This window comes from Eschrichtius robustus, chromosome 2 (genome assembly GCF_028021215.1).
Source record: "Eschrichtius robustus isolate mEscRob2 chromosome 2, mEscRob2.pri, whole genome shotgun sequence".
Lineage (NCBI taxonomy): Eukaryota > Metazoa > Chordata > Mammalia > Artiodactyla > Eschrichtiidae > Eschrichtius > Eschrichtius robustus.
This window is the reverse complement of record NC_090825.1, coordinates 26,414,195-26,441,153: the sequence shown is the minus strand read 5'-3', so window position 1 is coordinate 26,441,153 and position 26,959 is coordinate 26,414,195. Positions and strand designations below refer to the sequence as shown.

The 26,959-nt window shown below is 43.2% G+C and overlaps 1 protein-coding gene across 7 annotated transcripts in view; it reads right to left on the bottom strand.

Annotated features, from left to right (window-relative positions):
* PDZD2 (PDZ domain containing 2) overlaps positions 1-26,959 on the bottom strand; it is a 193,731-nt gene that overhangs the window by 49,791 nt on the left and 116,981 nt on the right. For 6 of the 7 annotated variants that reach the window (XM_068535191.1, XM_068535193.1, XM_068535194.1 and 3 more), the window contains one exon: positions 3,526-3,637. In XM_068535191.1, coding sequence (XP_068391292.1) covers positions 3,526-3,637 — 112 coding nt within the window. Of the gene's footprint in view, positions 1-2,396; positions 2,449-3,525; positions 3,638-26,959 lie in introns of those variants that run through there. The other variant, XM_068535197.1, reaches the window with a different exon arrangement.

The following is a 26,959-nucleotide window of genomic DNA, read 5'->3' as shown; positions in this document are numbered from 1 at the left end:
CATGGAATAAAACAAGATGATTCTGTACCCTTTTAAAAATATATAATATATTGATGAGTTTTTAATAGTGATGAAAAGTTAGAACAGGGCTGATACAGTTATATTATAATGGACATCACTAAAGGCCTGGTTTTTCAAAAGGTACATATTAACTTGGTGATACAAATTTCAGGTTTTCAAACACCTGAAATTCCTTTGCAATCAAAAGAAAAATTTTCATTTTCACAAACCTAAGGCATTAACATGGATAAATCAAAAATACCAAAGTTAAAAGGGACCCTGCTGGCAAAAAAGGAGGTATGAAGTAAAGAAAACTCTGGTTAGAATATCAGGAAAAATGTTCCATGAAATCGCTTTAGTCATTTTGGAGCCAGACTGGCCAAAATCTTAGTGGAAATGGCTGGAAACTCTTTACAGAACCTCCTTAATAATTCATGACTTAATAATTCATGACCAGATTAATCTATCTTGGCATGCTTACTCATCTGAAAAAGATTTATTAGAAGAAAATTCCTTTTGAGCTGACAGGGAAGCACTTGCCATTGATAGAAGAGAAACCACATACGGTAGTGTCTGTAGATAATATACTGATATGTGAATACCAGAGTGACTCGCTTAAGAAAATATGAAATAAATATCCAGGTTTACAGGACACAGAAATTAGGAGGTGATCACATTAAAATCTCCTGCATTCAAATGTCTTTAGACTGAACATATTTCAAAGCACTGAATGGAGAACCAATTCCTTAAGCCTCTTTAACGTGCCTCCAAATTACTTTTCTAGTCTTAGCTCCCACTATCCTGCTACATGAATTCATTGCTCTAGCCTGCTGGTCCTCAAAGGAGAGGATTTGTCCTCTACCCACATCCTTTCCCAAACTGGGAAGCATATAACTATCACTTGAAGTTTTACTCAATTTTGCCCACACCATCACCTCCCATGCCAAGAATCTCCTTCCCTCTAATCTCTCTGCTGGACTGAGTCGTTGTTACTGTTGGATTATTGGATCTTTCAGATAGCTGAGGCAGAAAAACAGTTGCCAAAAACTTCTCTAACCAATTCTTTTCCCCATCGTCCCTAAGTATTTCTCACGCATTTTGTCCCAAGTCTAGACCCTGGTTTTCCTCTTCCTATGTTCTACCAAGCCCCGCCAATGTACCGGCCCATCCTTTATCTTGCATCCTCTGGATGCCTCCCCCAGTATCACAACTCAGAGAGATTTCAGCCTTCATACCTCCTGTTTGTGCCTTATCATGACCTGCAAGTTCTTGAGAGTCTTCCTATCTGAACCCATTCAAGCATCTTCCCCTCTTGAGAGGGAGTGAGAACGATGATAATGATAATGAAAATGACAATGATGAACGTGGTATTAACGATGACAGTCATAACAGTGGCAGCTACCATGTGGTGAGGGCCTACTGCTGCCACAGTTTAGAGTAGCAGTACCATATGCATTCGCTCAACTGGATCTCTCAACAAGGCCCAGCATTTAGAAGGCATTCACACTGATTTGCAATTATAACCCTCATGTTACAGGTGAAAAATTTGAGACCCAAAGAAGTTAAGTCACCTGTCCCAGATCACACAGCCAGTAATGGCAGAGCTGGGAATTGCACACAGTTCTTCCTGACTTTGTGCATGTGCTTCTTCTACTATAATTCCTTGTTATGGTCTTGGATGTCTAGGAAAAACACAGGAAGAGAGGGTGGCATCCATTTGTGGCAAACAGTAGCCAGTTCTGGATTTACTACTCAGCCAAATGTCTTGCACATTCTAAATTAATAGTACGAACATGGAGAATCATAGACCTGGAAGGTGGTCAGCTAGGATCCCCTCCCCACATCTGTATCCGTAAAGCCCCAGACTGGGGAATGGGATTCTCTCCAGGTTCCTCAGGAAGCCAAGGGGTGGGTAGGAAGAACTCTGTCTGGAAGGCAGACTGAATGAGTGACCTTTGGGATCCCCTTAACTTCTCTGGTCACATCCATAAAATGAGGAATGTGACTGCACTGGTTTCAAAGGTCCCTGTATTTCCCCAGAGCTCTATGACCCTCCCCTGGGAACTGTTTATAAGGTGCTGATCAGACAGCTGACCTAAGGCCTCCTTCCCCACCGCAAACACACATAGGATTTAGATGTATTTCTCTCAGTTGTTCCTCGGGGCTGAAGGGGAGCTGCTCGTTCTCTCCATGTGAGGACCATCAACATGAGCTTTCCCTCTAGTCTTATCAGCCTCTGGTCATCACATTGCTTTTTGTCGCAAACCGATATCCTAACACTCAGTCAGATAGACACTACCTAATTATTCTGAGTTACAAATACAAAGCAATTCATTTTGTCACTGTTTTTTTTTTTTTAATGGATGTATTTCATGGTCCTAAACCCACCACCTTACCTGAGAATAGTAGGGGGCAGGCAATGTGGGTTGGAGATGCTCTTGGTTGGCAGCCAGAGACAGCAGGAAGATGAAACTGACATACTGGGGGATGGCATACACCATGCTTTGTACTAGGTGCTTTTATGTGTGTTTTTTGTTTGTTTCAACCTTTCAAAGTCAGGATGATAATCTCTTTTTTTAGGTGAGGGAGTGGAGGTTCAGGGAGGTTAAATAACCAGCCCGAGGTCATAAGGTAACTCAAGAGCTGAGGGGTAAACTTGATTCCACCAAGCTTCCAAACTCTTGCTTTTCCTGCTAGACCAGATGTCTTTCACTGCTGGGTAGCCAGGGGTGATTTCTCCATGAGACCAGCAGACACATTGCTGAGGGCCCATGCCACTTCTAGGGGCCCGCAAAAATGTTTTGATTTCTTTTAAATTCAGGAGAAAAAAAATGAACATAATAGTAATTAATAGATGATAATGAATCCAGCTTGTATCTTTATACCAGTGCAGCCATGAAATATAATTTGCGGGTTTTTTCCCTCTTTTTCTATAGAAAGAGCCTGTCAAGGCTAAAGTGCCTCAGACCCACAAAAGTCCCCACACACAGCCTCTGACTTTCTCTCTCAGGGCCTAGGCCAGCTGCTATGATGTGCCCAGGAAATGTCAAATCTATTTGTTACAAAAACTACACCTCCATCCCATTTCCCCCTTCCCTACCCCATTTAGTTGAGATGCAGATTTGTTACTAAATAAATAGCTCTTTGCCCCAGGTTCCCATGGACCAGGGGTTTGAGGAAGAGGTATGTTTGCTGGAAAGATAGGCCATCAGGAGTATTCCACCGTGAAAGGGTCACCTTAATCCTGTTGAAGTAAATGAACCAAACACTACAGGAAATTTATGTTTAAGCAAAGGCAAACAGAGATGTTGACATTCATTTCATTATGACTCAAATAAAAATACTGACATGGGCAGCCAGGCTGAAGGTGGTTGTTATGCCCGGGGCATGCACCATCAAAAGGAAAAAGAATTTGGAGGTTTTAAGGAAAAAAAGAGCTCATCCTGCAAATGACTTTATCTTCCCGAACTCCTGAGGCTGGAAGCTCCATTTCAGGCAGGCGTATCAGGCAAAGAGTCCACATACCTGAAAGACGACTCTTGAGCTTCATTTTACTGTTTCCTTGTTTTGGACTTTCCAAGGGCCCCTTGGATTCCTCGGGGCCGCACGCATCTTGGGGGTCCTCTGTCCCAGGCATCTGAAATGCAGAAAAGCACAGAGCTGATGGGAGAGGCTAGCCTGCGGCCACTTCCGCCATCTCCTCTGAGACATTATCTCAGGCTCAAGCAGCAGCAGTACAGGCGTCACATGAGAAAAAAGGTTCATGGGATCAAAGCACAGCCCTTCAGATAACCTGGAACCACACAGCCTCACGTGGACAAGTTCCTCCTCGGCATGCATTTCACTGCACAGCATAGAATCAGGGAGGTTTCAAACTGGAAAGGGCCCATGGGGCCATTTTGTTTCTTGAGAAAGTGTGTTGATCAAGGTCACCCAGGTGGTCACAAAGCCACAAGTAGATTGCAGGTCCCCTGACTGGTGGGCCAGTGCTTTTCCCTACAGTACAAACTGCAACAATTATTAAACCAGAAATTTTAAATTCAATTCTAAAATTCTTAAAATACAGTAAAGCCTTGATTTTGTGGCAGCCAAATAACTACACCCTGGGTCAACCAGATATTCCATGTGTTACACTCCCATTAAAAAGAAACAACAACCCCAAAATGGAGTTGCTTGTGCTAAGCCCCACCAAGACTTCATACCTAAAGGAACTGCAGTTCCAGCCTCTCCCAGGAGTAGAATTTAAACCAGTCAGCCAGGAATCTCCTGGTCAGTGAGGTAATCTGCCTGAAACCCCATTTTTCTTTAAGGGACGGTAACTTGCCTGAAAGAATCCAGTCTTGTAACTTCCGTCCCACCGTCTCTCCGCCTATAAAACCTTCCATTTTGTACAACTTCTCAGAGTGCCTTTCTCCTTTCTAGATGGGATGCTGCCCGAGACATGAATTGCTGAATAAAGCCAATTAGATCTTCAAATTTACTCGGCTGAATTTTGTTTTTTAACACTCCTGAGTACTGATTAAATACCTTCCAGAATCAAGCACCACCCAGGATACACAGAGGCATCTATGAAGTCAGCCCACATGTCTGTTAAGTTGTATGTCTACATTATCAGACACCAACAGGTTATGCAAAAAGGATGACCCCAAGGCCCCTTGGTCCTCCATCTGAGAAAAGCCCAACATGCTAAGAAGAGCTATGCTTATTAGAGAGGAGGAGGAGACTTATGTGCTTGAGAGTGGCTATACAAATATCTGGGGGGTAAATTTATATGTGCAAAACTTAGGAGATACATCAAACAAATGAGCCTTCTCATTTGAAATTTTATTTTCCTTTGAGGTTCTGGAGAAAAAAAGTCATATTAATTAAAATAGATAAGATTCACACTAAGGAACATATATGTACTTTAAAAAGACATAGATGATATCCTTTACCACTTAGCAGTCATTGGAAAGTCTTGTAATTATAATGTAAAAAAAAAAAACCCTGAATTTTAACAGATAATAAAAATTATACATTGTATATCAAATTCAGTTTATGAAAACATAAAGTAAGCAGTAAAAGTAATCTCCCAGGTAAGCCCCCTTTTTAAGAGGTAATTGTTTATAGCTAAATCTTATACGTAATATAAAAGATCTGGAAGCTTCCCCCATCCTCCTCAAGTTCAAGTATCTTTTGGGATGAGAAAGAAGAAAAGAAAAATTCTGAGAAATGAGGAGAAGTAGGCAAATTGAGGAAGAGGCATTGGGAAAACAAATTAATCTTGATATATAAAACAAAGATAAATTTGGTGAATTCCTATTACAACGTCCAGGATTGGCAGGTCTCCAGGTTTAAATTATGAAGTAAAGGCAAGAATGGAATCCTGAGGGTGATTTTAGAGATTCTCTAGAGGGACATCTTTCCCAACACCAAACTGGGGCATTAATTCATACACAGTACAAAAGAAGCCTCTTGGAGACACGCCAGGGATCGGGGGCACAGGAGGAGACATGCAAATAGGAATAATCCAAAGAGAAGCCTCAGGGCCTCTCCTTTGCTTGGCTTAAAAACTTTATGGAAAGAATCTGTCTCCAGACTGTAAACAGCAATTGCTGGAGACGGAGTAAAATTCCTGGTTCTTCCCGGTTACACCGCCTGACCCAGGCTCCCAGAGAAAGGTATTCCTCAGTTTGCTAGTCATTACCTCCTCTGATGCCCATTACATGGGTGGCTTATTACACAGCGGTCAAGTCTCAGACCATCAGAAAGGCTGACTGAGAAGCTCATATGCCCAGCAACCCCAGCCCACCGTTCCTGGACCTGAGAGGTTTCCTCCTTCCACTCTGCGCTCCAGTTTTCCAGCACAGCCCCAGGTTTGCACACAGTCAGAGACATTTTGGAGATGACAGAAGCACTCACAGAAGGAAAGTGGCCTGTCTGAGGCTTCCCAACTCCTACACGCGAGGTTGCGACTTCACATTCAGTCTCCGGATTTCCAGCTTCAGGTATTACCAGGCTATTTCCCACCTCCAACCTGAGATGCTTTTCAATTAAGTTAACACTTTGGATGATCAATACTGTACTGTACTGATGAACAGGTGAACAGTTTGTTCACCTCGATTTTTTTCATTTAATTTGCACAGCAAATATGTCTCAAGGTAAAGAATATTATCTCCATTTGACAGATGAGGAAATAAACTGAGACCCTAAAGTAACACCCTTTTGTTTACAACACATACCCGGGATCTAGGATAGATTATATGTGACAAGCGTACAAAATGAGCGGTGTAGAGTTTTACAAGAGCTTTACATGCTCTATGTCGAATCTGAAATCTTTATGACGCAAACATGAATGCTGTAAACTCTTTGATTTTTTGAATCTGGGGGAGGTGGTTTAGAAGAAAGAACCACAGCCTTAAGAAACAATATTTTCTTTTTTTAAATCCTGAAATGCACCAAAGAATGACATGATTTGGTTTCTATGATCTATAAAATACCAAAAGACTATACCAAAGAAATCTTACGCTCAAGATGGTGTATGTTACGTTAACTACCGAAAGCCTGTAGCTAAAAGCTAAAATCAATCAGAATGGACCCAGAGATATCTCAAAGCGTGGCAAAGGGCACACTGATGAGCTTGAGGCAGAAGTGAAATCTTATTTCAGAACCTCCTGACCACGTTAGCAAAAGGTTCTGAATTTAAATGGAACCATTTCCTCTTGTAACAAAAAACCAGTCTGTCATGGTTTTAGGTAGCTTATAACTCAATGAACAGGAAGTAGGTTGCTTAGATACATTAGTTCCAGATTATTTCAGGAAGTAGCAACATACAAAGTGCAGTTTGATTACAATGAACCTCTCTTCAGTTTTATGACTATTGTCTGAAAATGTCCACACTGTAAGAAAGAACCTTTGCTGTACTTTTTTTTTTTTTTTCAGACATGAAGAACAAATCAAACTGTTCTGGAAATGATGTCATTTTAGTTGTTCTAAAATGAAATGTGCAGAAAGTTCTCCTGGAAGGCCTTTGGTTCAGAGAAACAGTTGATATAATCTATTATGCATCAGCAATTTCCAATTCATGTGTCATATAACAATGCCATTATATTAATGGAATCTAATATAATTTGTCAATTTCCAGGTTTACAGCCTCTCTATTCGTACAGTTTCCCACACCTATAACCTATGAGATTCTCTCTCAGTGAAGAAGAATCTCTAGCTTCTGGTTTTATAGCAAGGTGGTAGGGGAGTGTGGTTGAGAATCCTGGGCATTAATCCTGGTTGCACCATTTAGTAGCAATTTAGGCATGTTTGTCAACCTCTTTGAGCTCTAATGTTGTCATTTGAAAAATAGGGCTTGAATTAAGAATTAAATGATACAGTCTTCTGATTAAAGATGGCAGATTCCCCTCTTGAAACCACAGTAAAATTACGGGGAAGAGATTTCCTTTTTAAATGAAAGACATAATCCCACAAAGAGAATAGAAGACAAGAGCAACAAAATTCTGGAAACCAGTAAGCAAATGTGAGGTCACAGATCTCACTTGGGAAAGCTGAATCCTAAACGGGAGTTGGACAAAGCCCCAAAGCAACTCAATTTGCACACAGACCTCCCACAAAGGCCCAGGAGACAGAGGAGCTCTGGAAGTGGGAATGAAGGTAAGGCTGAAGCAGTGGTGTAAGAAATGGCCCAAAGAATTGGAAGTGATGACACAGGTAAGAGTGGATATGATTTTGAGGGAGATCCCCAGGAGTCAGGAATGACCTAGACAAACTTTAGAGAATTCATAAAAGCCCAGGCTATGCAAGTGGAATAGAGTATGGGCCTCTGTAATTCACTACTGCCCTGCTCCAAACCGAACCAGCCTCCAAAGGAGCTGCAGGACTGAGCTGGAATCTCCCCACTCCTCCCTGCTCTCCCAGCCTTACTCCAGAGATGGAGAATGGAGGCTCCCAGCTACACCAAAGTAGCCCATCAGCCAAAGAATACGGGAGAGTTGTTATCATAGGCTGCTCTCTATTCAGAATAAAGGTATTTTAATTAGCAATTGTAGAAAGAAACCTCCGTCCCACTCTCTGTATGAACTACAAGCACAGGAAGTGTATATAAAGTATAACAGCACAAAAACAGAAACATAGAGCAATGGAACAGGACGGAAAGCCCAGAGATAAACCCACGCACATATGGTCACCTTATCTTTGATAAAGGAGGCAAGAATATATGATGGAGAAAAGACAGCCTCTTCAATAAGTGGTGCTGGGACAGCTACATGTAAAAGAATGAAATTACAACACTCCCTAACACCATACACAAAAATAAACTCAAAATGGATTAAAGACCTAAACGTAAGACCAGACACTATAAAACTCTTAGAGGAAAACATAGGCAGAACACTCTATGACATAAATCACAGCAAGACCCTTTTTGACCCACCTCCTAAAGAAATGGAAATAAAAACAAAAATAAACAAATGGGACCTAATGAAACTTAAAAGCTTTTGCACAGCAAAGGAAACCATAAACAATATGAAAAGACAACCCTCAGAATGGGGGAAAGTATTTGCAAATGAAGCAACTGACAAAGGATTAATCTCCAAAATTTGTAAGCAGCTCATGCAGCTCAATATCAAAAAAACAAACAACCCAATCCAAAAATAGGCAGAAAACCTAAACAGACATTTCTCCAAAGAAGATATACAGATTGCCAACAAACACATGAAAGGATGCTCAACATCACTAATCCTTAGAGAAATACAAATCAAAACTGCAATGAGGGATCACCTCACACCGGTCAGAATGGCCATCATCAAAAAATCTACAAACAATAAATGCTGGAGAGGGTGTGGAGAAAAGGGAACCCTCTTGCACTGTTGGTGGGAATGTAAATTGATACAGCCACTATGGAGAACAGTATGGAGGTTCCTTAAAAACCTAAAAATAGAACTACCATACGACCCAGCAATCCCACTACTGGGCATATACCCTGAGAAAACCGTAATTCAAAAAGAGTCATGTACCACAATGTTCACTGCAGCTCTATTTACAATAGCCAGGACATGGAAGCAACCTAAGTGTCCATCGACAGATGAATGGATAAAGAAGATGTGGCACATACATACAATGGAATATTACCCAGCCATGAAAAGAAATGAAATTGAATTATTTATAGTAAGGTGGATGGACCTGGAGACTGTCATACAGAGTGAAGTAAGTCAGAAAGAGAAAAACAAATACCATATGCTAAGACATATATATGGAATCCAAAAAAAAAAAAAAAAGGTTCTGAAGAACCTAGGGGCAGGACAGGAATAAAGATGCAGACATAGAGAATGGACTTTAGGACACGGGGAGGGGTAAGGGTAAGCTGGGATGAAGTGAGAGAGTCGCATGGACATATACACACTACCAAATGTAAAACAGATAGCTAGTGGGAAGCAGCCGCATAGCACAGGGAGATCAGCTCGGTGCTTTGTGACCACCTAGAGGGGTGGGATAGGGAGGGTGGGAGGGAGACGCAAGAGGGCGGGGATATGGGGATATATGTATATGTATAGCTGATTCACTTTGTTATACAGCAGAAACTAACACACCATTGTAAAGCAATTATACTCCAATAAAGATGTTAAAAAAAAAAAGTATAATGAAGTTTACATGTACCATAGGTTGTGACATGTGTTGTACCCATAATATATTAACAGAGCATTGATGTCAGAGGCAGTTCTTTGATTTTGTAAAGTAGCAATGATACTATTTATCTTTAAAGGGTTAAAATTCCCTTGTAATTATCTTATAGGGTTATTATGAGGATTAAATAAGAATGTGCTTGAGGGTACTAGTAGAGTACCTAATGTGTGTATCATAGGGGTATAGTGAAGGTTTAGTTGAAATAGAAAAAAAAAACAGCCCGCAAGCTTTCTCCCCACTAGATCTCAGGATGCCTCTAGCTTTGATGATTACATTGACTATGACTATACCACTCGACTGCAGAGATATACATTTCAACTTCATACCTACAGAAAGGTAGCAGATTTAATTAATGAATAAAACAAAACAAATGGGCACCCAAAGAGAATATGCCACCTTCCTGGATTCAAGATGAGAAGAAAACTCCCCAAAATTACTGCAAACCTAACAGCTGAGAAGGCAGTTTTAAAGGCACGTGCCTGGAACACTTAGTTTTTAAAAATCAGGTTTGCACAGGACACCGAGGAGGATTTGAGAACACACTCTGGTCTTACCATCAGAATAGGAGCAATGGAAGAGAAAAAAATAAAGAGAACATGATGAACACGATGTTAGCTGCAGGAAGAGCGCTAAGTCCTTAGAAGAAAAGATGAGATCTTAGATGACAGACCGGACAGACATAAGGGGAGAGGAGATTGTGAGGTCAAGGGCAGCACGGTGTATAAGGAAAAGAGATGTGCCGGCTCCTGACTACTACTCTGAAAATGGGCATCACAAAAGTGGGAGACACTGGTTATTCCTAGTTTAGAGGGGGTGACTGGGATCTAAGGAAATCCAACTGAGGAAGAGAGGCAAAACCACAGAGAACACAATGCAATGACTCCCCCATGGGGATCCCAGGCCCAGAAAACAATGAGAGATGTGATTTATATATATATATTTTTAAATTATTATTTATTTTTATTTATTTATTTATTTATTTTTGGCTGTGTTGGGTCTTCGTTTCTGTGCGAGGGCTTTCTCCAGTTGCGGCAAGCGGGGGCCACTCTTCATCGCGGTGCGCGGGCCTCTCACTGTCGCGGCCTCTCTTGTTGCGGAGCAGAGGCTCCAGATGCGCAAGCTCAGTAGTTGTGGCTCACGGGCCTAGTTGCTCCGTGGCATGTGGGATCTTCCCAAACCAGGGCTCGAACCCGTGTCCCCTGCATCGGCAGGCAGATTCTCAACCACTGCGCCACCAGGAAAGCCCGAGAGATGTGATTTATAAACTGCAGATGAAGAGCTTGAGCAAGAGGACTTGGAACGGCTGTGACAAGAGGGGTCTGAACGTCTGGACAGATTCAAAGATGAGGGGTGAGGAAGACCAGGAAGAGGAAAAAAATTTCTGGGTAAATTTTAAAGGGACAAAGATTTTTCCCCCCCCCCAACAACAGTGGCCTGGGAGATAAATGAAATTAGGACTATAAAGAAGCAAACAGGCATCCCAAAGGGGGAGCCAGGCAGGATGGTAGTAAGCCAGAACTTGATGTTGGTCTGATGGGAGAATATTTCCTGGGTGGAATTAGCCAACTCAGAGGTGGTGGTGGTCAAGATGCACTAGAACAATAGATACTTTAGAAAACAGAAGCCTCACTGATTCTATCTCTTTCACAATGATGGGCCCCATGCAACAGAATCTATTTCTTTTCATTTTGTTCTTTTTTTTTTTCACACAACAGAATCTAGAAGAGTATTTTAGAAAAAAAAAATCTGAGTCAGAAAGCAAAGGAGAAGTAAAAATGGCACGCTGATTCAGCAAGCAGGGCCATGAAAGAAGAAAGGAGTCTTTCACAGAAAGAAGAAAGGTTAAGCAGAAACGTAAGTGAGTCTTTCCCAAAGGAGGCAGATGTGAACCACTAGAGGCAGATCCAATTACTGCCCCCCCACCCCCCGCCAAAACCTAGCAGAAAGCAGTGCTACTCGACCCCTGGAATATTCAAAACCTGAGGAAAAACAAATCTCATGGAGCAGGTGGCAGAGGTATTAGCCTTCACCAGCTCATTAGGACAGAAGCTTCAGAATCCTCGACAGCAGGTTTGGTTCATGAATCTGCAGAGGGTGTTTTTCCAGATGAGTAAACTGGGGAGGAGAGATGCAGCTTCCTCCAGGCTAAACACGTCTATGCCAAGAGGCAGTGGAGATGGAAAAGGAGGCCCAGGACTGAAAATGTCTGCTCTTGAGAAGTGGAACCTCTGGCAGAGGTTCAGTCCACACCCAACGCAGTACATCAGGGAGGCCTACGCTTTCATCTCAAAGTGTAGATGCAAATCAAGAAGCTTTTGAATAGAAATGAAAAGCACTTTAAGTAGGACCAGGTTGATTTTCCTCCACCCAGACTGGGAGGTAGATTCTTGCCACTGGGTTTAAATTCATGGTCACAGACTCCAAACAACTGCTATAGGCTGACTGGCATCTTTTTAAGAAAAGCCAAGAATATTTTTTACCATCAACCCTCTTTTACTTGCTATTACTGAGTCTGTGCTATAGCCTTGGCAGACCATTCTCCATGGGTCTCCCCCATTTCTGTGTGGCTTGTGAACAGGGGCATAGGCTGTTTCTACTCTGGATTATCTATCTTTTCAAGGATGTTGGATGAACAGCCTGGAAGGTTAGAGACAGTGTCTCAGAAGGAAGGGCCTGGTTTGTTCACTGTCCAGTATAATCATGTCTCTTTCTGGAGCAAAGGGCCATCAAGTTTGCTTCTAGCCCATCATAAAAGATTCAGGTTGCCTACGTTCAGGGTTCCCAGCTGTGAAGCAAATCCACTGTGTATGCATCTATCTGAGCCCCTCTGCTTCACTTCCATAGGCGGGGGAAGTGGGAATTATGCAAACAGGAAGCTCTAAACTGGGACTGAATCCTAAACTGGGATTAGAGGAAGCCAAAAGTTACTTGCTGTGCCATGAGTAATAAAGTCATTTGTCTCTGACCCAGGAATCTCATGTCTTCTACCAGCAACCATGAAACTGTAGTGTAAAAACCTCAGACTTCTTTCAGTTCTTGACGGGGTCTTTGGCAAAATTAAATAAGATCCTGGGAACAAAATTTTGCCTGGGACAACTGTCCAGGGGCTAGGAATTTGTTCCTTTTTTTACATGTCAAGGGTGTGGCGCCAACGACTTGAGACTATTATGGGTCCATTTACTCTTTGTTCATTTACATTTCACTAAAAAGTAAAGCACACAAGAGACATGCTGTTGAACAAATTCAACTTTCTTGGAGCTGAAACAGCCATATTTGTTACAGTAGAGAACAGCCCAGTCTGCAGATGGTGAACAGAACCATCTCTCCCCAGCACCCAGCATCAAGTACCTCATTTTTCTAAGACGGAACAAAACAAGAAATCGGGATGATCAAAGGAGGCCATTAAGTACTTTGGTTTTTAACTCAAAGGGTAAGGAAATTTAAGTTTGGATGTTAATTGTTCTAGATTTTAACATCTTTGGATTATGACTTGCAAAGGGATTTGAATTTGTTGGTATTTTAATTGTTTGAATATCATTATTACGTTGACATTTTATCTCATTGCAGAACCTCTGAAAAGCTGCACTGGACAATGTGGCTAGAAATCATTTTGGATGAGAAACGGCATAGGGATTGAGTTTTAGCTTCTGGCAAATTTTAGTCCTCTGGAGGCAGGGAGCAAACCATCATTCCCCATGAGACAGGCCCCCTGGGTCCAAACTAAAACTCTAGTACTTAGAAACGTCCTGTAACTGCCGTCCAAAGCATTTATGAGATCTCCTTGAACACACTGTGACTAATATAATGCTTAACTCATAAGCATCATCTGTCTTTCTCAGCTAACTCTTGAAGCCTTACAAACAAACCATGCAAAGTATGGCTTTTATCTCCAACTATTTCCATTGAGCAAGCACATCTGATCCCAAGGAAAACTGCAGGAGGACTGGTTGCACCCAGCTCATGCCATGTTTTTACGGTTCCCAACACTTGAAAAAAAAAAAAAAATCTGCAGATGTGACAGAAGACATCCAAGCTCCAAATCCCTAGGAAGCCGTGTGGGCTCATTCCCCTGGTCAGTATCTACAGGACAGGGGAGGGTGGTGATTTCTCTATCATGCTTCAGTCACACTAAGCTTATTTTTAGGCTTCCAGAGGAAGCTCATTTTCCAAATCTCTGGGGCAGATGTTCGAGTGACCAAAGGAGAACCAGATGGCCATCAGAGGCCAGGGCTGGGAATGAATAACCATTCAGAAAAAGGGAATGGGAACAACAATAAATCAGCCTAAAGTAGCAAGAAGCCTGTGAGTTGACTGCAGAAATTAAAACACAAATCTCCTGCTACGCTAGACTCACTGCTTTCCAACAAAGAGACTAACTCAGGACTGAAGAAGAAAACAGTAAAACTGAAAAGTAAAACTGCCCCCCCTCCCCCCTGCAGCATGCTCTGGTCGACGCAGAGCGTCAGATGCAGCTGGGGGAGAAGCAGCAGCTGATGTCAACTGAGGTGCTCAGGCTGTGGCTTCGCAAATGAAATAATACTGTCCTTGTTCTATCTGAGCCCATTTCCCGTTTTCTCCCATTTATCATCCCCAAACAATGTGAACAGGCTTAATACACTTTGTTGGTGATTACTTGGATGATTTTTATGCATACAAATTAAGTAGATCCCTTGGCCCTTCAGAAAGGTCAGGCAAAGAAATCACCTTTAAGGGTACAGAAATGTAATCAGTCATTGGCCCACATCTGCCCCTCCTGTGGTGCGCTTGCATGTGTCACCCTCCCAAGGAGAGGACAGTATCCTCAAGGGACTCTCAGTTCATCAAAAATAACAGGAGACGCAGAGGCAAGAAGGAGAATCTGCGTATGTCCCTCCTTGGTATCAATTTCAAATTGGGCAAGGCAAGTCCAGACATTCTCTACAAAGCAGGGAGCTCTCACTCTCGCCATGTTCCCATGACCTAGTGAGCAGACTGGGGTTTGGAGTTCTTCTTTGGGTTTGTGGGCTGGCTAGTGAAGGCAGACCCTTGGGTCATTTCTCAGCAGGAGCTGGCTGTCTGCTCGCCTTGGACACATCTCTGGGAGCAGCAGGCCTGTGGTATGCTTAGTCCTAAATTCTAGAATGATAAAATCGAAGTTGTGTGTACATATGTAGGAAAACCGCAAGACACACAAAATGTAGACGTGGGAGCGCTATCAAAAAAAAAAAGAAAGGCATGCAAAAGACCTAAGAAGTAAACAGGAAGATTGGCAGGAAAGAAAATAAGAGATGAACTATCTGAGGTGCCCTAATACAGCCGCTGAGTCAAATCCAATTCAGCAATAATGGTAAACAGGTCAGATTTTTCCAGCACCTTTTTTCTATGCAAACATTTTAAGGAAGTTTTACATGATACTAAGGCTTATTGCAATAGAAAAAGACTGTTTTAACTGGACATGCCATTTAGGCAGATTTTAGATAAACAGTAACTGGTGGTCATGTTGAGGACATCGTGGTGAAGTTTTGGTTTGCTGCTAAGTTCCAGGCAGTACCCTAAGGCCATCTGCTGCCTTTTCCAGCTCAACACAAGCTGTACTCTGAGTTCTTTATTTTCCAAGAGTGGCGATGAGTTCACACTGATTTGCTGGTATACGTTTCTAAGGGCATGTACTTCTTGAAGAATTGGACTGGAAAGCTGAGATGTGTTCTGTGGAGCCCACAGGGGAAGTAGTAATAGGGGAGGTGGTCCCAGGCTCATACATGATCTCGCACAGCAGGGGTCGGAAAACTGCTGCCTGTGGGCCAGATCTGGCCCCATACCTGTCGCTGTGAAGTTTTACTGGAACAGTCATGCCTATCAGTTTGCTTATTGCCTATGACTGCTTTTGCACTGCAAAGGCAGAGGTAAATGGTTGCAACGGAGACTGTTTGGCCAGCAAAGCCTGAAATATTTATGATCTGGCTTTTACAACTGCCGACCTCTCATCTACAGGAATAACTCATACCCTAGCTCTATCCATCGCCCCACCTCCATCCCTATCCAAAATCATTGGGAACAAGCTGAAGAATTTTAAGAAACATAACTTTATGAGTTGAAGGGAAAGTACTGACAAGTAGAGACATTTTAAGGAAGCTACTACCGGAGACAAGGCTTACTGTTCTACCACAGTATATCCTCTAAAAACATCTGTGTCATCCAGGCTTTTGTGATTTCATCTTTAGGTTTCATTTAAAAATGATCCTGATAAGAAACTCATTTGAAGGCTTCCCTGGTGGCGCAGTGGTTAAGAATCCGCCTGCCAATGCAGGGGACATGGGTTCGATCCCTGGTCCAGGAAGATCCCACATGTTGCAGAGCAACTAAGCCCGTGCACCACAACTACTGAGCCTGCGCTCTAGAGCCCGCAAGCCACAACTACTGAGCCTGCGTGCTACAAGTACTGAAGCCCGTGCACCTAGAGCCTGTGCTCCGTAACAAGAGAAGCCACCGCAATGAGAAGCCCGCGCACCGCAACGAAGAGTAGCCTCCGCTCACCACAACTAGAGAAAGCCCGTGTGCAGCAGCGAAGACCCAGTGCAGCCAAAAATAAATAAATTAATGGAAAAAAAATGCACATACTTTGCTAAGTGTCATAGGGTTATTGGCCACCATTTGCCCTGGTTTAATCACATTGCTTTGTTAACAAACATACTTACTGCTTAGAAGAGATGGAAAGGGTTTTGTGTGTTTTTTGGTCTTTGTTGTTGTTGGTGGTGGTGGTGGTGGTGGGAAAAGGGGAGAAAATGGCTTGGAGAAGAAGAAAGGAGAGGTTTCTGGGGAGGATGCAACCTCTTAGGGGAGAGGGGAGAGAATGGGTGCCTCAGTGGGGGGTTTAGAACAGTATGAGGATACTGGGCTCCAGGAAACCTGGGGAGAGAGCGTCCAACAAGTAAGGAGGAGCAGATGACAAGAGGCTGGAGGGTTCAAAGGTAAACAAAGTCCCACTCAAAATACTGCTTTAGGATCAGTCCTGCCTTCAGAAAAAAACGGGGGTTGGGGGAGCAGGAAACTTACTCCTGGGTGGTAACCAAGGAGCCCTGCTTGCAGAACCCAGCTCTCCAGGCAGCCGGCTGGCCCTGCTCCCTTCCTCCATTGACGTGTCAGACTGCTTCCTGCCTTTCCACCCTCTGGGCCCCTCTCCTTCAGTCCAGGCTCTGCTGACTTCTCCGTGGAGCTATAGCAAACACCTCCACCTCCATCTGCCTTTCTTCAGCCCAGCTCTTCCTCTACCTCACTGCTTGAGGAACCTAAAACCAAAAACTCTGACCCTGTAACTCAACTTTAAAATCATCAGTGAGTATATAGCTTATAAAATAAGTCATAGTTTTTTAGTGTGGAACTAAAAGCATGGGCTGGACATTTGCACTTAATTGACTATTTGTTGATCCTTGAACAAGCCTTAAAATTTCCTATTTGTGGACCACTGTACGTGTTATTTTTCCACTCCAGGGTGTCACCCACTCCTGTGGGTGTTCCTGTGGAAATCCTATGGAATAGTCAAACATCACCCCATCTACTGAGCCCTCCCTGATCCCTGGATGGAATGAGACATCCCTCCTCTAGGTCAATATAGCATATGGCTCCTAAAGATTTATTATACGGAAGAGGTGAATATAAAAAGTATAGAAATAACTATCATTTATTATGGAATATAACAAATCCTGTAACAGAGGAAGACTGACTGCTACCTCTTCGAATCCCCCAAAGCACCGGGCATGGCGCTCAGCATGTAGATGGCTATGTCAAAGCTGGCTACAGTCCAGTGTTGGCTGGTACTACGACTTGGTTGTGGACACCTGCAAGGCCACACTGTCAGCTTCTGAGATTGTGTCTGGTGTCAGTGGTATGACTGTTAGGAAGAATTAGAGATGTCCGCTTTGGGAGCTGAAGAGGGGGTGTGTGGTGCCATGCAGGCTACCTATTTGCCACCACTAGTTTAAAAGATAATTCCACAAATATTTATTAAGTAAATATGTTTGTTTCTAGGGGAAATAAATTTGAATATCAGCTTTACCAACAAATTTTTGAAAACATCTACTCCTTTATAAATCAGGAGGCGTCTTTCTGATTTTTAAGGTTTTTTTTTACACATCTTTACTGGAGTATAATTGCTTTACAATGTTGTGTTAGCTTCCGCTGTACAACAACGTGAATCAGCTATATGTATACGTGTATCCCCATATCCCCTCCCTCTTGATCCTCCCTCCCACCCTCCCTATCCCACCCCTCTAGGTGGTCACAAAGCACCGAGCTGATCTCCCTGTGCTATGTGGCTGCTTCCCACTAGCTATTTTACATTTGGTAGTGTATATATGTCAGTGCTACTCTTTCACTACCTCCCAGCCTCCCGTGTCCTCAAGTCCCTTCTCTACGTCTGCTTCTTTATTCCTGCTCTGCCAGTAGGTCCATCAGTACCATTTTTCCAGATTCTATATATATGCGTTGGCATACGGTATTTGTTTTTCTCTTTCTGACTTACTTCACTCTGTATGACAGACTCTAGGTTCTAAAATGTGAGAAACAGACAAATGGAATTGGCAATGAGAGAAAGCAGAGATGACAGAAAGCCGGAGGGATTAGAAAAGTCTCTGAGGAATGAGGGGCTTCAGAATTTCGAGAGTCAGGAATAGAAGGAAGGATATCCCAAGTTAAGAAGTTAAGAAGTTAAGAAGAGGAAGAACCAGAAGGGAGAGGCATGGATTTATTTTTTCTGCAAACATCCTTCACTGAGCTAAATCAGTACTTATGTAAAAAGCTAGGCAAGCAAAAGCAAGCAAACAAAAAGCTAGGCAAGCAAACACAGTTACAATAGGGGGTGGGTGAGGAGAATTCTATTCATTTTAAATAGCTCTACTTCTTTGAGAAATTCCTGCCCTGGATTCCAGAAGGGAACTTCTGATCTCTCATATTTTGCTGTGTTTTTATTTCCAGGCTCTATACTACCATGTTGCATACAATGTGGTGAAAAACAAAAAACAAAAAACAAACAAAAAAACAAACCAAAACCCCTTCAAATCTTCCACTTCTCATGAAGTCTTCAAGTCAGGTGTGCTTTTTTCTAGCATACGTTGCCTATTTGTCTAATTCACCTATGCAGTGTCAAAGTGATTTTCCTAAAAAAAACACAAAACCCCAGCACGATAACTGGAATTGAAACTAAGTGGAGATATCCTGTTTCTCTTAAGAGAGTGAGACTCTGACTGTGTATCAGCACCATCTCCATGTAAAGTCTCCAAAGACACATACATCTCAAGGATTTCTGTTACCTTAAAGGCTTAGCAAAGCTCATAAACGAATAAGATATATTACCTAAGATACATGCTGCACAAATGAGTCCCAGAATCCTGTTTTTTCCCCCGGGTAATTGCCATCATTCTGTCTATTTCAGTTCCATTTCTGCACTGCCACCTTCCTTCAATCTTAATATATTCTACTTTACATTTCGATGGGCAGACCACAGACTTCAACTCCCAGTGGACATATACAACTAAATTAATAAGGATGATATTTATAAGAGGAAAATTCATAACAAGGGGCAGGGCTAAAAGGCATCTTGTAATACTGTAATGGAATACCCAAAGACTGGAACCAACTTACCTGAAGTGATAAAGTCACTTCATGACCACTATGGTGTCAGTTTCATCAAAGAAGTTAACGTGGAGGCAAAGAAACTTTATTACGTGCCCTCGTAGTCCATATTTTATTTCCACTGAAATGTGAAGGAATTTTTCAAATCCAAAAATGATAATAAAGTTGACTGCATACTAAGGGGATTTCTTTAAACTGTATTTCCTACGGCTCCACGCTGTGATGTCAACCTTTATAGATCGGGCAGCCATCAGGCACTCCCAACACAGATTCACGATGTATAACTCTATGCTACTGTACTAATGTACACACACACCATAAAACACAAAACCATCTAAAATGAGATGAAAATCTATACAAGTTCTAATACTTTCTGCCCACACCGCAAGGGACTATCTGACTCCGCCCCAACCCTGCCCTGGGGTGTTCTCACCCTACTTTGGAGACCACCGCGCTGTGAGGCTGTAGATGACAATATTTGCTTTCCTATGCAAATCACTTGAGCTGTTTACTTCCTTGAGAACTGCAAACTGCTCGGATGAAAATGCAGCACAAAGCCAGGTAACGAGTTGGAACAGGCCCCAGAAAATGTGCCAGGGGAATAAGCTTAATTCAAACTTCAGCAGTTTTCTGGGCAATGCATCCAGGCCAAATAATTATTCTTACCTTATTTTCCCCCCACCTATTTAAATAATCACTTCATCTCCTTAAGTATGAAACCAAATCAAACAAAAAACCACCCCCGAATTTAAATCTTATTTTCTTAGACTAACGATCCCTGCAGACTTGTCTGTCTTATCTCGCTCTGGCAGTTCCACGTACCGCCACGAGCTTCACGCAGCCTCTCTGACGTGGCCTGAGTTACCTAAAGAGTTGCTTAAGGAACATCTAAATGCACTGAGGTCTACTTGGGGAAGTCTAAGATGCTGAGGGGAGGGAGAGGGTAGTTCACAGCTTGGGGCAGTGGAGAGAGGAATATACAACCCGGGGGAGTTACGGATCAGTACGAGTTCCTGCCTGCTTTGGGTTGGTGGTGGCAATAATACAGCTTGTGCAATAACCACACCAGGAACTGATGTCTGCGAAGGCAATGAGAGCCAAGGTGTGCAAGCAAGTCTGTGTTCACAAAGGATGCAGAACGGGCTCGGGGGTCTCTGCTTCCAAGTTTCCCACAAGCGGCACAACCACCATAGCTTCCCTCCCCGTGCCCCAGACTGCAGGAAGGAGGAAGGCAGTTGGGGGCCTAGAACCTCCTCTTATCTCAAAGCCATGCGCAGATTGGTCCCTGGGCTTCATCCAGCTCCCAGCCAGGAGGCTCTTAGGAGCCCTGCCACTCTGGGTCACGTCTGGAAGTTGCCATATGGCTAACAAAGGTGTGTGGTCAAACTGGCTGCTTTCTACAGTGGCCACCATCTTTCAAAGGTTTGCTTTTTAAAATCTGGGCGAGCATCAGAATCACCTGGGAAGCTTCTGAAACTAGACCCCACTCAGATCTGCCAAATAGGCTCCCCGGCGTGGAACCTGGGGATCGGATGATCCGCCTAAACCGCACCCTCCCTGTGCGTTTTAACATACACGAGAGCAAGGAGCTACCTGCGTACATTCACGCGTCTGCTACACACAGCTCTTCCCTTCACGTGTTTGAAATGCGTTCACCTTTTCCTTCCAGGCCCTTTTGCTTTTTCCATGTTGCTGCCTTGGCTATAACATGACTTGTCCAGGGGAACAAGTTTGCTCTCAGCAGAGCTCAGCGATCTTCTCTCTCACCGAGGATTTCCAGCCTATAAAACAGCAAGTATGGAGCAGCCAACCCCCCAAGGTTCCTGGTGGCTCTGACACTGTATATGACTATGTACCAGAACCTGCATCTTGAGACTCGAGGTTCCATGCTGTCCTCCCTGGGGCCTTCTTGGCTAGTCTTTTCACTGACATCCCACCTACTACTTCACCAGCTCCCTGGGGATAGTCAATCCTTTGTTGTGGTTGATTTGTTAAAAGTTCCCTTTTCTAAATTCCCTTTCTAGCTGCTAGCAGCTCTGGAAGCTTAACCAAACAGAAAATAAGAAATCTACTCATTTGTTAATGAGGTGGTTCCACTAATGTCCTGTTTTAAGGAAAGGGACACTGTTCTCCCAGTGCTATACTTGGAATGCTTGGAAAAATGATCTTGTATACACTGATATTTGTATACCAGATGGAAACTCCCAAAAGGGAGAGGCAGATACAAACAATAAATGCCTACTATGTGCCATGCCTATTTAAAATTCGTGGTGTGCTGGGCAAGACGGGCAAGTCAATGGAAGGTAACTAAGCCTTATGATGAGGGGCACGCAGGAGCATTAAGGAATGAGAGAGGGAACATCAACCGTCCACCTTTCTGCCCACCTGTCCAACCATCCATCCATAATACATATTGAGAGCCGACTGTGAGCAGACCTGACAGGAGCCCTGTCCCCATGGATCCTCTCCTCATGGGGAGGATGACATTAAGCAAGCAGTCATGTGTGTAAATATGTCTTTACAGTCTGTGTTAAGGGTCATGAGGGAAAATACAGCATGTATTACAGGCATGAAGGATATGCGTGTCCAGGAAGACTTCCTGGAGGAGGTGAGTCCTAAAGTTAGATAAGTAGAAAGTGGAAGCCCAGGGAGAAGGAAAGACTGTTCCTGACCCAGGAGCAGATGCAGGACGTCTCTAAGCAGTGGCTGCCCCCGCCCTGTGCTCAGAGGGACCCTGAGACGCGGCAGCAGAGCCACCTGTGCCCATATGAGCAGCCTGTCCTAACACCCTCCCCTCGAGGCTTTAGTAAAGAACATTTGCTCCCCTTACAGAAAGCTCGGGGAGTCCTGAACCAGTGTCTCTCTGCATTAATAGTTTTACTCTGTGAAGACCTGATTTTTCAGTCAGACACTAGGACCTTCCTGTTTTAACACTAATCGCAAGTTTACACTCTTGGTGTTCTCTGTTCCTTGCATTAGCCTCTAAGTTCGATTCACCAGAAAAATCTAGCTCAGGCCCCAGACAACAGACAATCCCACACTCTGACTTCACCAGCAATGGCACCCTCAGACACTGCACTGCAAGCCCTCAGGGCCCAGGCTCTTTCGGAAGCACTTAAGAGCCAACACTTTATCACGTATTCAATCCAAATAAAACACAAGAGAGGGGCTTCCCTGGTGGCGCAGTGGTTGAGAATCTGCCTGCTAATGCAGAGGACACGGGTTCGAGCCCTGGTCTGGGAAGATCCCACTAGATCCCACTAGTTGTGGAGCAACTAGGCCCGTGAGCCACAACTACTGAGCCTGCGCGTCTGGAGCCTGTGCTCCGCAACAAGAGAGACCACGATAGTGAGAGGCCCGCGCACCGCGATGGAGAGTGGCCCCCACTTGCCACAACTAGAGAAAGCCCTCGCACAGAAACGAAGATCCAACACAGCCAAAAATAAATAAATGAATAAATAAATAAATAGAATACCATGGCCAAAAATTAGAAAAAAAAAAAAGAACAAAAAAATAAAACACAAGAGAGCCTCTCCTGTCTCTCCGCATATAGACGAACATCTACCCCCAGGATGCTGCCTTTTCCAAAAGACTGTGACTCAGGTTCTCACACCTCAGGGTTAAGCCATCAGCAAACGAAGAATCAAACACCAACATCAGACTTACAGAATCATAAGATCCAGTTTGGCTCTTCTTTTCTCCTTTTGAGAGGTGAAGTCCTTTATTCCTTCTGAAACCCTAATAACCCCAATGTTCTCCAAGATTTTCCAAACCAGTGATTCCAAAAATGTTAGAACTGATTCCCTTGATGCCAAAGGAAGCCGGATACAGGTCTGCTGATTGATGTGCTAAACAAAATCTTCCCAGCTGAGCTTTGACAATTGCAGATTTGGCAACAACAATCATTACTTCCATTTTTGTTTTGTTTTTGTTAAATATATAAAAAGGGAAAGACAGGTTCCTAATCACTTAAGAGGTATCACCCATTCCACATCCTGTTATATTAAAACTCTTCTTCCTCTCTTCATTTTAAAAAGAGCCACTCCCTCAGAAGGCCAGATATATTTTTTTTCCTTAAAAACCTCATTTAAAAAAAGATGAAAAAAAAAAAAAAAAAGATGAACTAGATGCAAACTATTATACATAGGATAGATAAACAACAAGGTCCTACTGTATAGCACAGGGAACTGTGTTCGATATCCTGTGATAAACCATAATGGAAAAGAATATGAAAAAAAAATGCATAGCTGAGTCACTTTGCTGTACAGCAGAAATTAACACATTGTAAATCAACTATACTTCAATAGTTAATTTAAAAATAAAAAAAGATGAACTATAATTATTTACACTTGAGAAAGGATACTCACTTTTTTCAATAGCGAATAATAATGCATGTGCCACTCATTTTATTGGAGGGCTCTAAAGTTCTCAAATGTTAGTCTTAGTCCAAATCACCGGGAAGGCTTATTAAAAAAATTTTTTTAGATGCCACCTCGGAGTTTCTGATTTAGCAGGTCTGGGGTGGGACCTGAGGATTTTTATTTCTAGCAAATTTCCAGGTGATTCTGACGCTGCTGGTCTGGGGAACTTTGAGAACCACTGTTCTACAGATACATTTATGATTGAGAAATATGTACTGAGTATGTATTGAATACAAGGTACTTCATTGGATACTGGGGGTCCAACGAGGTATACCTGACTTCAAAAGTTTATAAATGTAAGTATTTTCTTTCTTCTCCCAAAAAGATATGTAGCAACAAATAAATAGAAAACAGCAGATGCTAAATGCCAGGTGAGCAGTGATTAGCAGATTTGGGAGAGCGCCAGGGAGGGCTGTGTGCACGCACATGCATGGCGTGTGTGTGTGTGTCTGTGTGTGTCTGTGTGTGTCTGCGTGTGTGTGTGTCTGTGTCTGTGTGTTTAGGGCTGCCAGGAGCATATACAAGAGGCAAGGCAGCATAGGCAGGCTGGAGCCAATGGCTCCACGTTAAGGAGTTGTGATTGTAACTTCACTGTGATTGAGACCCACTGAAGGACTTTAAACGAAGTGACATGGTCAGATTCTCACTTAAAAATTGTCGCTGCAGAGCAGAAGACAAAGTGGAGAAGAAAGCCTTGAGAAAGAATGGCCAAGCGGGCGGATCGGGACCGCAGTCGGTATGGGGGAGGGGACTAGACTCAGCTACTTCTGAGACCAGGCTGGCAGTCTTTAAGATGGGGATGTCTGTGGGAGGTGGAGGGAGGGCCCTCCCTCTGAAGCCAGACCCCCCTGAGATGGATGACAATCACGCACATGCCTGTGGGATTTCCCTGTCCCATCCTTGCTCCCTTTTTCTTGCCTCTGCGCCTCACACTTGATGTTCACCACATGCTTCTATTCTAAGCACGGCCCGAGCTTTTCGAAAGGAAAACCTCATGGCTGTTTCCTGTAGCCATGAAAAGATAACTCACAAGGGTGCTCATGGCAGATCCTGAGCGTTTGTATTACTTTGGCTCCACCTAAGTGCTTGGAGCGTCCACGACTTACAGGTGCAGGAAGCGTCAGAGTGGAACTCGGCTGCAGGTTTAATCATTATCATCTGGGAAGTAAAAGGCTTTGTGACTTCGCTGATTAAAACAGTACCAGGTTTCTTTCGTTTCAGTGGTTCGATAGTGTTTAAAAATTATAAAACAAAGAGTCTTGGATTGTAAACGTAGAACTGAAACATTTCTTTTTCTCAGTAGTTCAGCACCTCTGGAAGGCCCAGCAGGGCAGACCCTGGGCAGATTGTGAAGGCGGGAAAATGTCGTGTGCCCACTTCCTGGCCCTGCAGGGCTCTGGCTCACACCCGGGTCATCTGGCTTGAAACCAGAGCTCAAGAGAATGGCTGACAGATGGTGGGCGTTCCGGCAAGGGTGACGAGCCAGGGAGGAAGCCCGGTGTCCCCTCTTCCGTGATGCTTTGTGAGGGGGTGCAGTGGAAGGTGAAGTGGGGCGAGGTGGTGTCCAGGGCACAAAGAAGGCAGAACTAACTGTCAAAGCAGGATGAGTGCTGGTTTCTCCACCAACGACAGTGGATTTGGGATTTGCGTACGAGAGCTGGGGGTGACGTGACGGAGAAACCCAGAAGTACGGCCCTGAAACGTGTGTACTTGTGGGGGACGATTGCTCAGAGTCATTTGTTTCTCCTTAAAGGCAACCTAAAATTTCCCAAATGAAGTGTGTGATGACGGAATGCACTGAAATTCCTTTGGCAAAATTGCAATAATAAGCATACACAACAATATGTGATAAATTGGTAAACTTTTTAAAGATAATGTTATCGGTGATGATGGGACCCGGGCACTGCTGGAAGTGTAAATTAGTAAATAAGCACTTCTCCTGCTACAAGATATCGAAGCAAATAAGAAAATGAAACATGTGCACAGAGCTACATGGACAAACATGTTCTGTACAGAATTCTTCATAATTTTAAAAATTAAGTATACATGTGACTGATGTAAATGGAATTTCTGGTAGAAAATTAGTAAAATAAATTACGGCATATCCATGTTATAAAATATTAGCCGTTACAAATCATGTTTCAGAAGACCCTTTAATGACATGGGGAAACGTTCAGGATCATATCATTAAGACCATAGCAAGTTTCACAAGTATTTTAATATAAGGTCAATTAAAAATATATATGTGCTTAAGAAAAAAAAGTCAAGTGGAAAGGCATAGCAAAATGTTAAAGACGGCTCTCTTTGAACAGTAGGATTGTGGGTGATTTGTATTGTCTCTTGCGGGTTTTTGGGGGTCAAAAAACCCATTTATGTAGTGGAAACATTACTTTCGGAACCAGAACAACTCATTTAACTTATAATTTAAATTATAATACATTTATAAAAAACATGATAAATTTATAAAACTATAGTAAGTTTAAATTATAATTTAAATAAAAACATGTAACACATGTAATAAATGTAATAATAAATAATAGTAATAAATAATAAATGTTTATTACATTTAATAAATGTAATGGCCCATTTATTAGAGCAGTATTTAGTGTAAGAAAATTCCTAGACAAATAATTCCTTGGATTTTTTTTTTGCAAGAGATTATTATGAATTATGAGATTAAAAAATATATGTGGACTATAAGCTCTCTGCAGACTCCCGTGCCACATTACTGGCTCCGGGCTTCCTCAGAGGAGGTGCAGGTATGTGGCAGAGTTTTCCTCTCTTTAAATCCTGAGCTTACTTAGCTCTCCATTGAAAACTGGCTGAGCTGGGCAGGGCACAGTTGCCGAACAGTGGGATCTGTTCAGCAGGGGCGAGCTCTCCAGACTGTGGGCACGTGAGGGGAGAAGTTGTGGGCTGGAGCCGGGCTGGAGAGCCACGTCTGGTTAGAAAGGTGGGAATAGCGGAGTCAGGCTGGAGATGGGAGGTCTGCTGGCTGGACTGCCACGTGCTTCATTCCCCTTCTGTACAGAGGGTGACTGCTGCACCAACAGAGAACGGCGAGGGCAGGGGAGGGCACAGGGAGGAAGGGTGGGCAGACTCAGAAAGATCGTGGCCTTAAAGGACGGGTGGACAATAGCGGGAGAAGAGACACATGACGCTCAGCCTGTTCCAGGCTTATCCATGGAGCGTCTCTGTAGGTCATTCCTATAGGGGCGGGAATGTGCATACTGCCCCATCAGCCCTCTGAGGCGGCCACGATACAG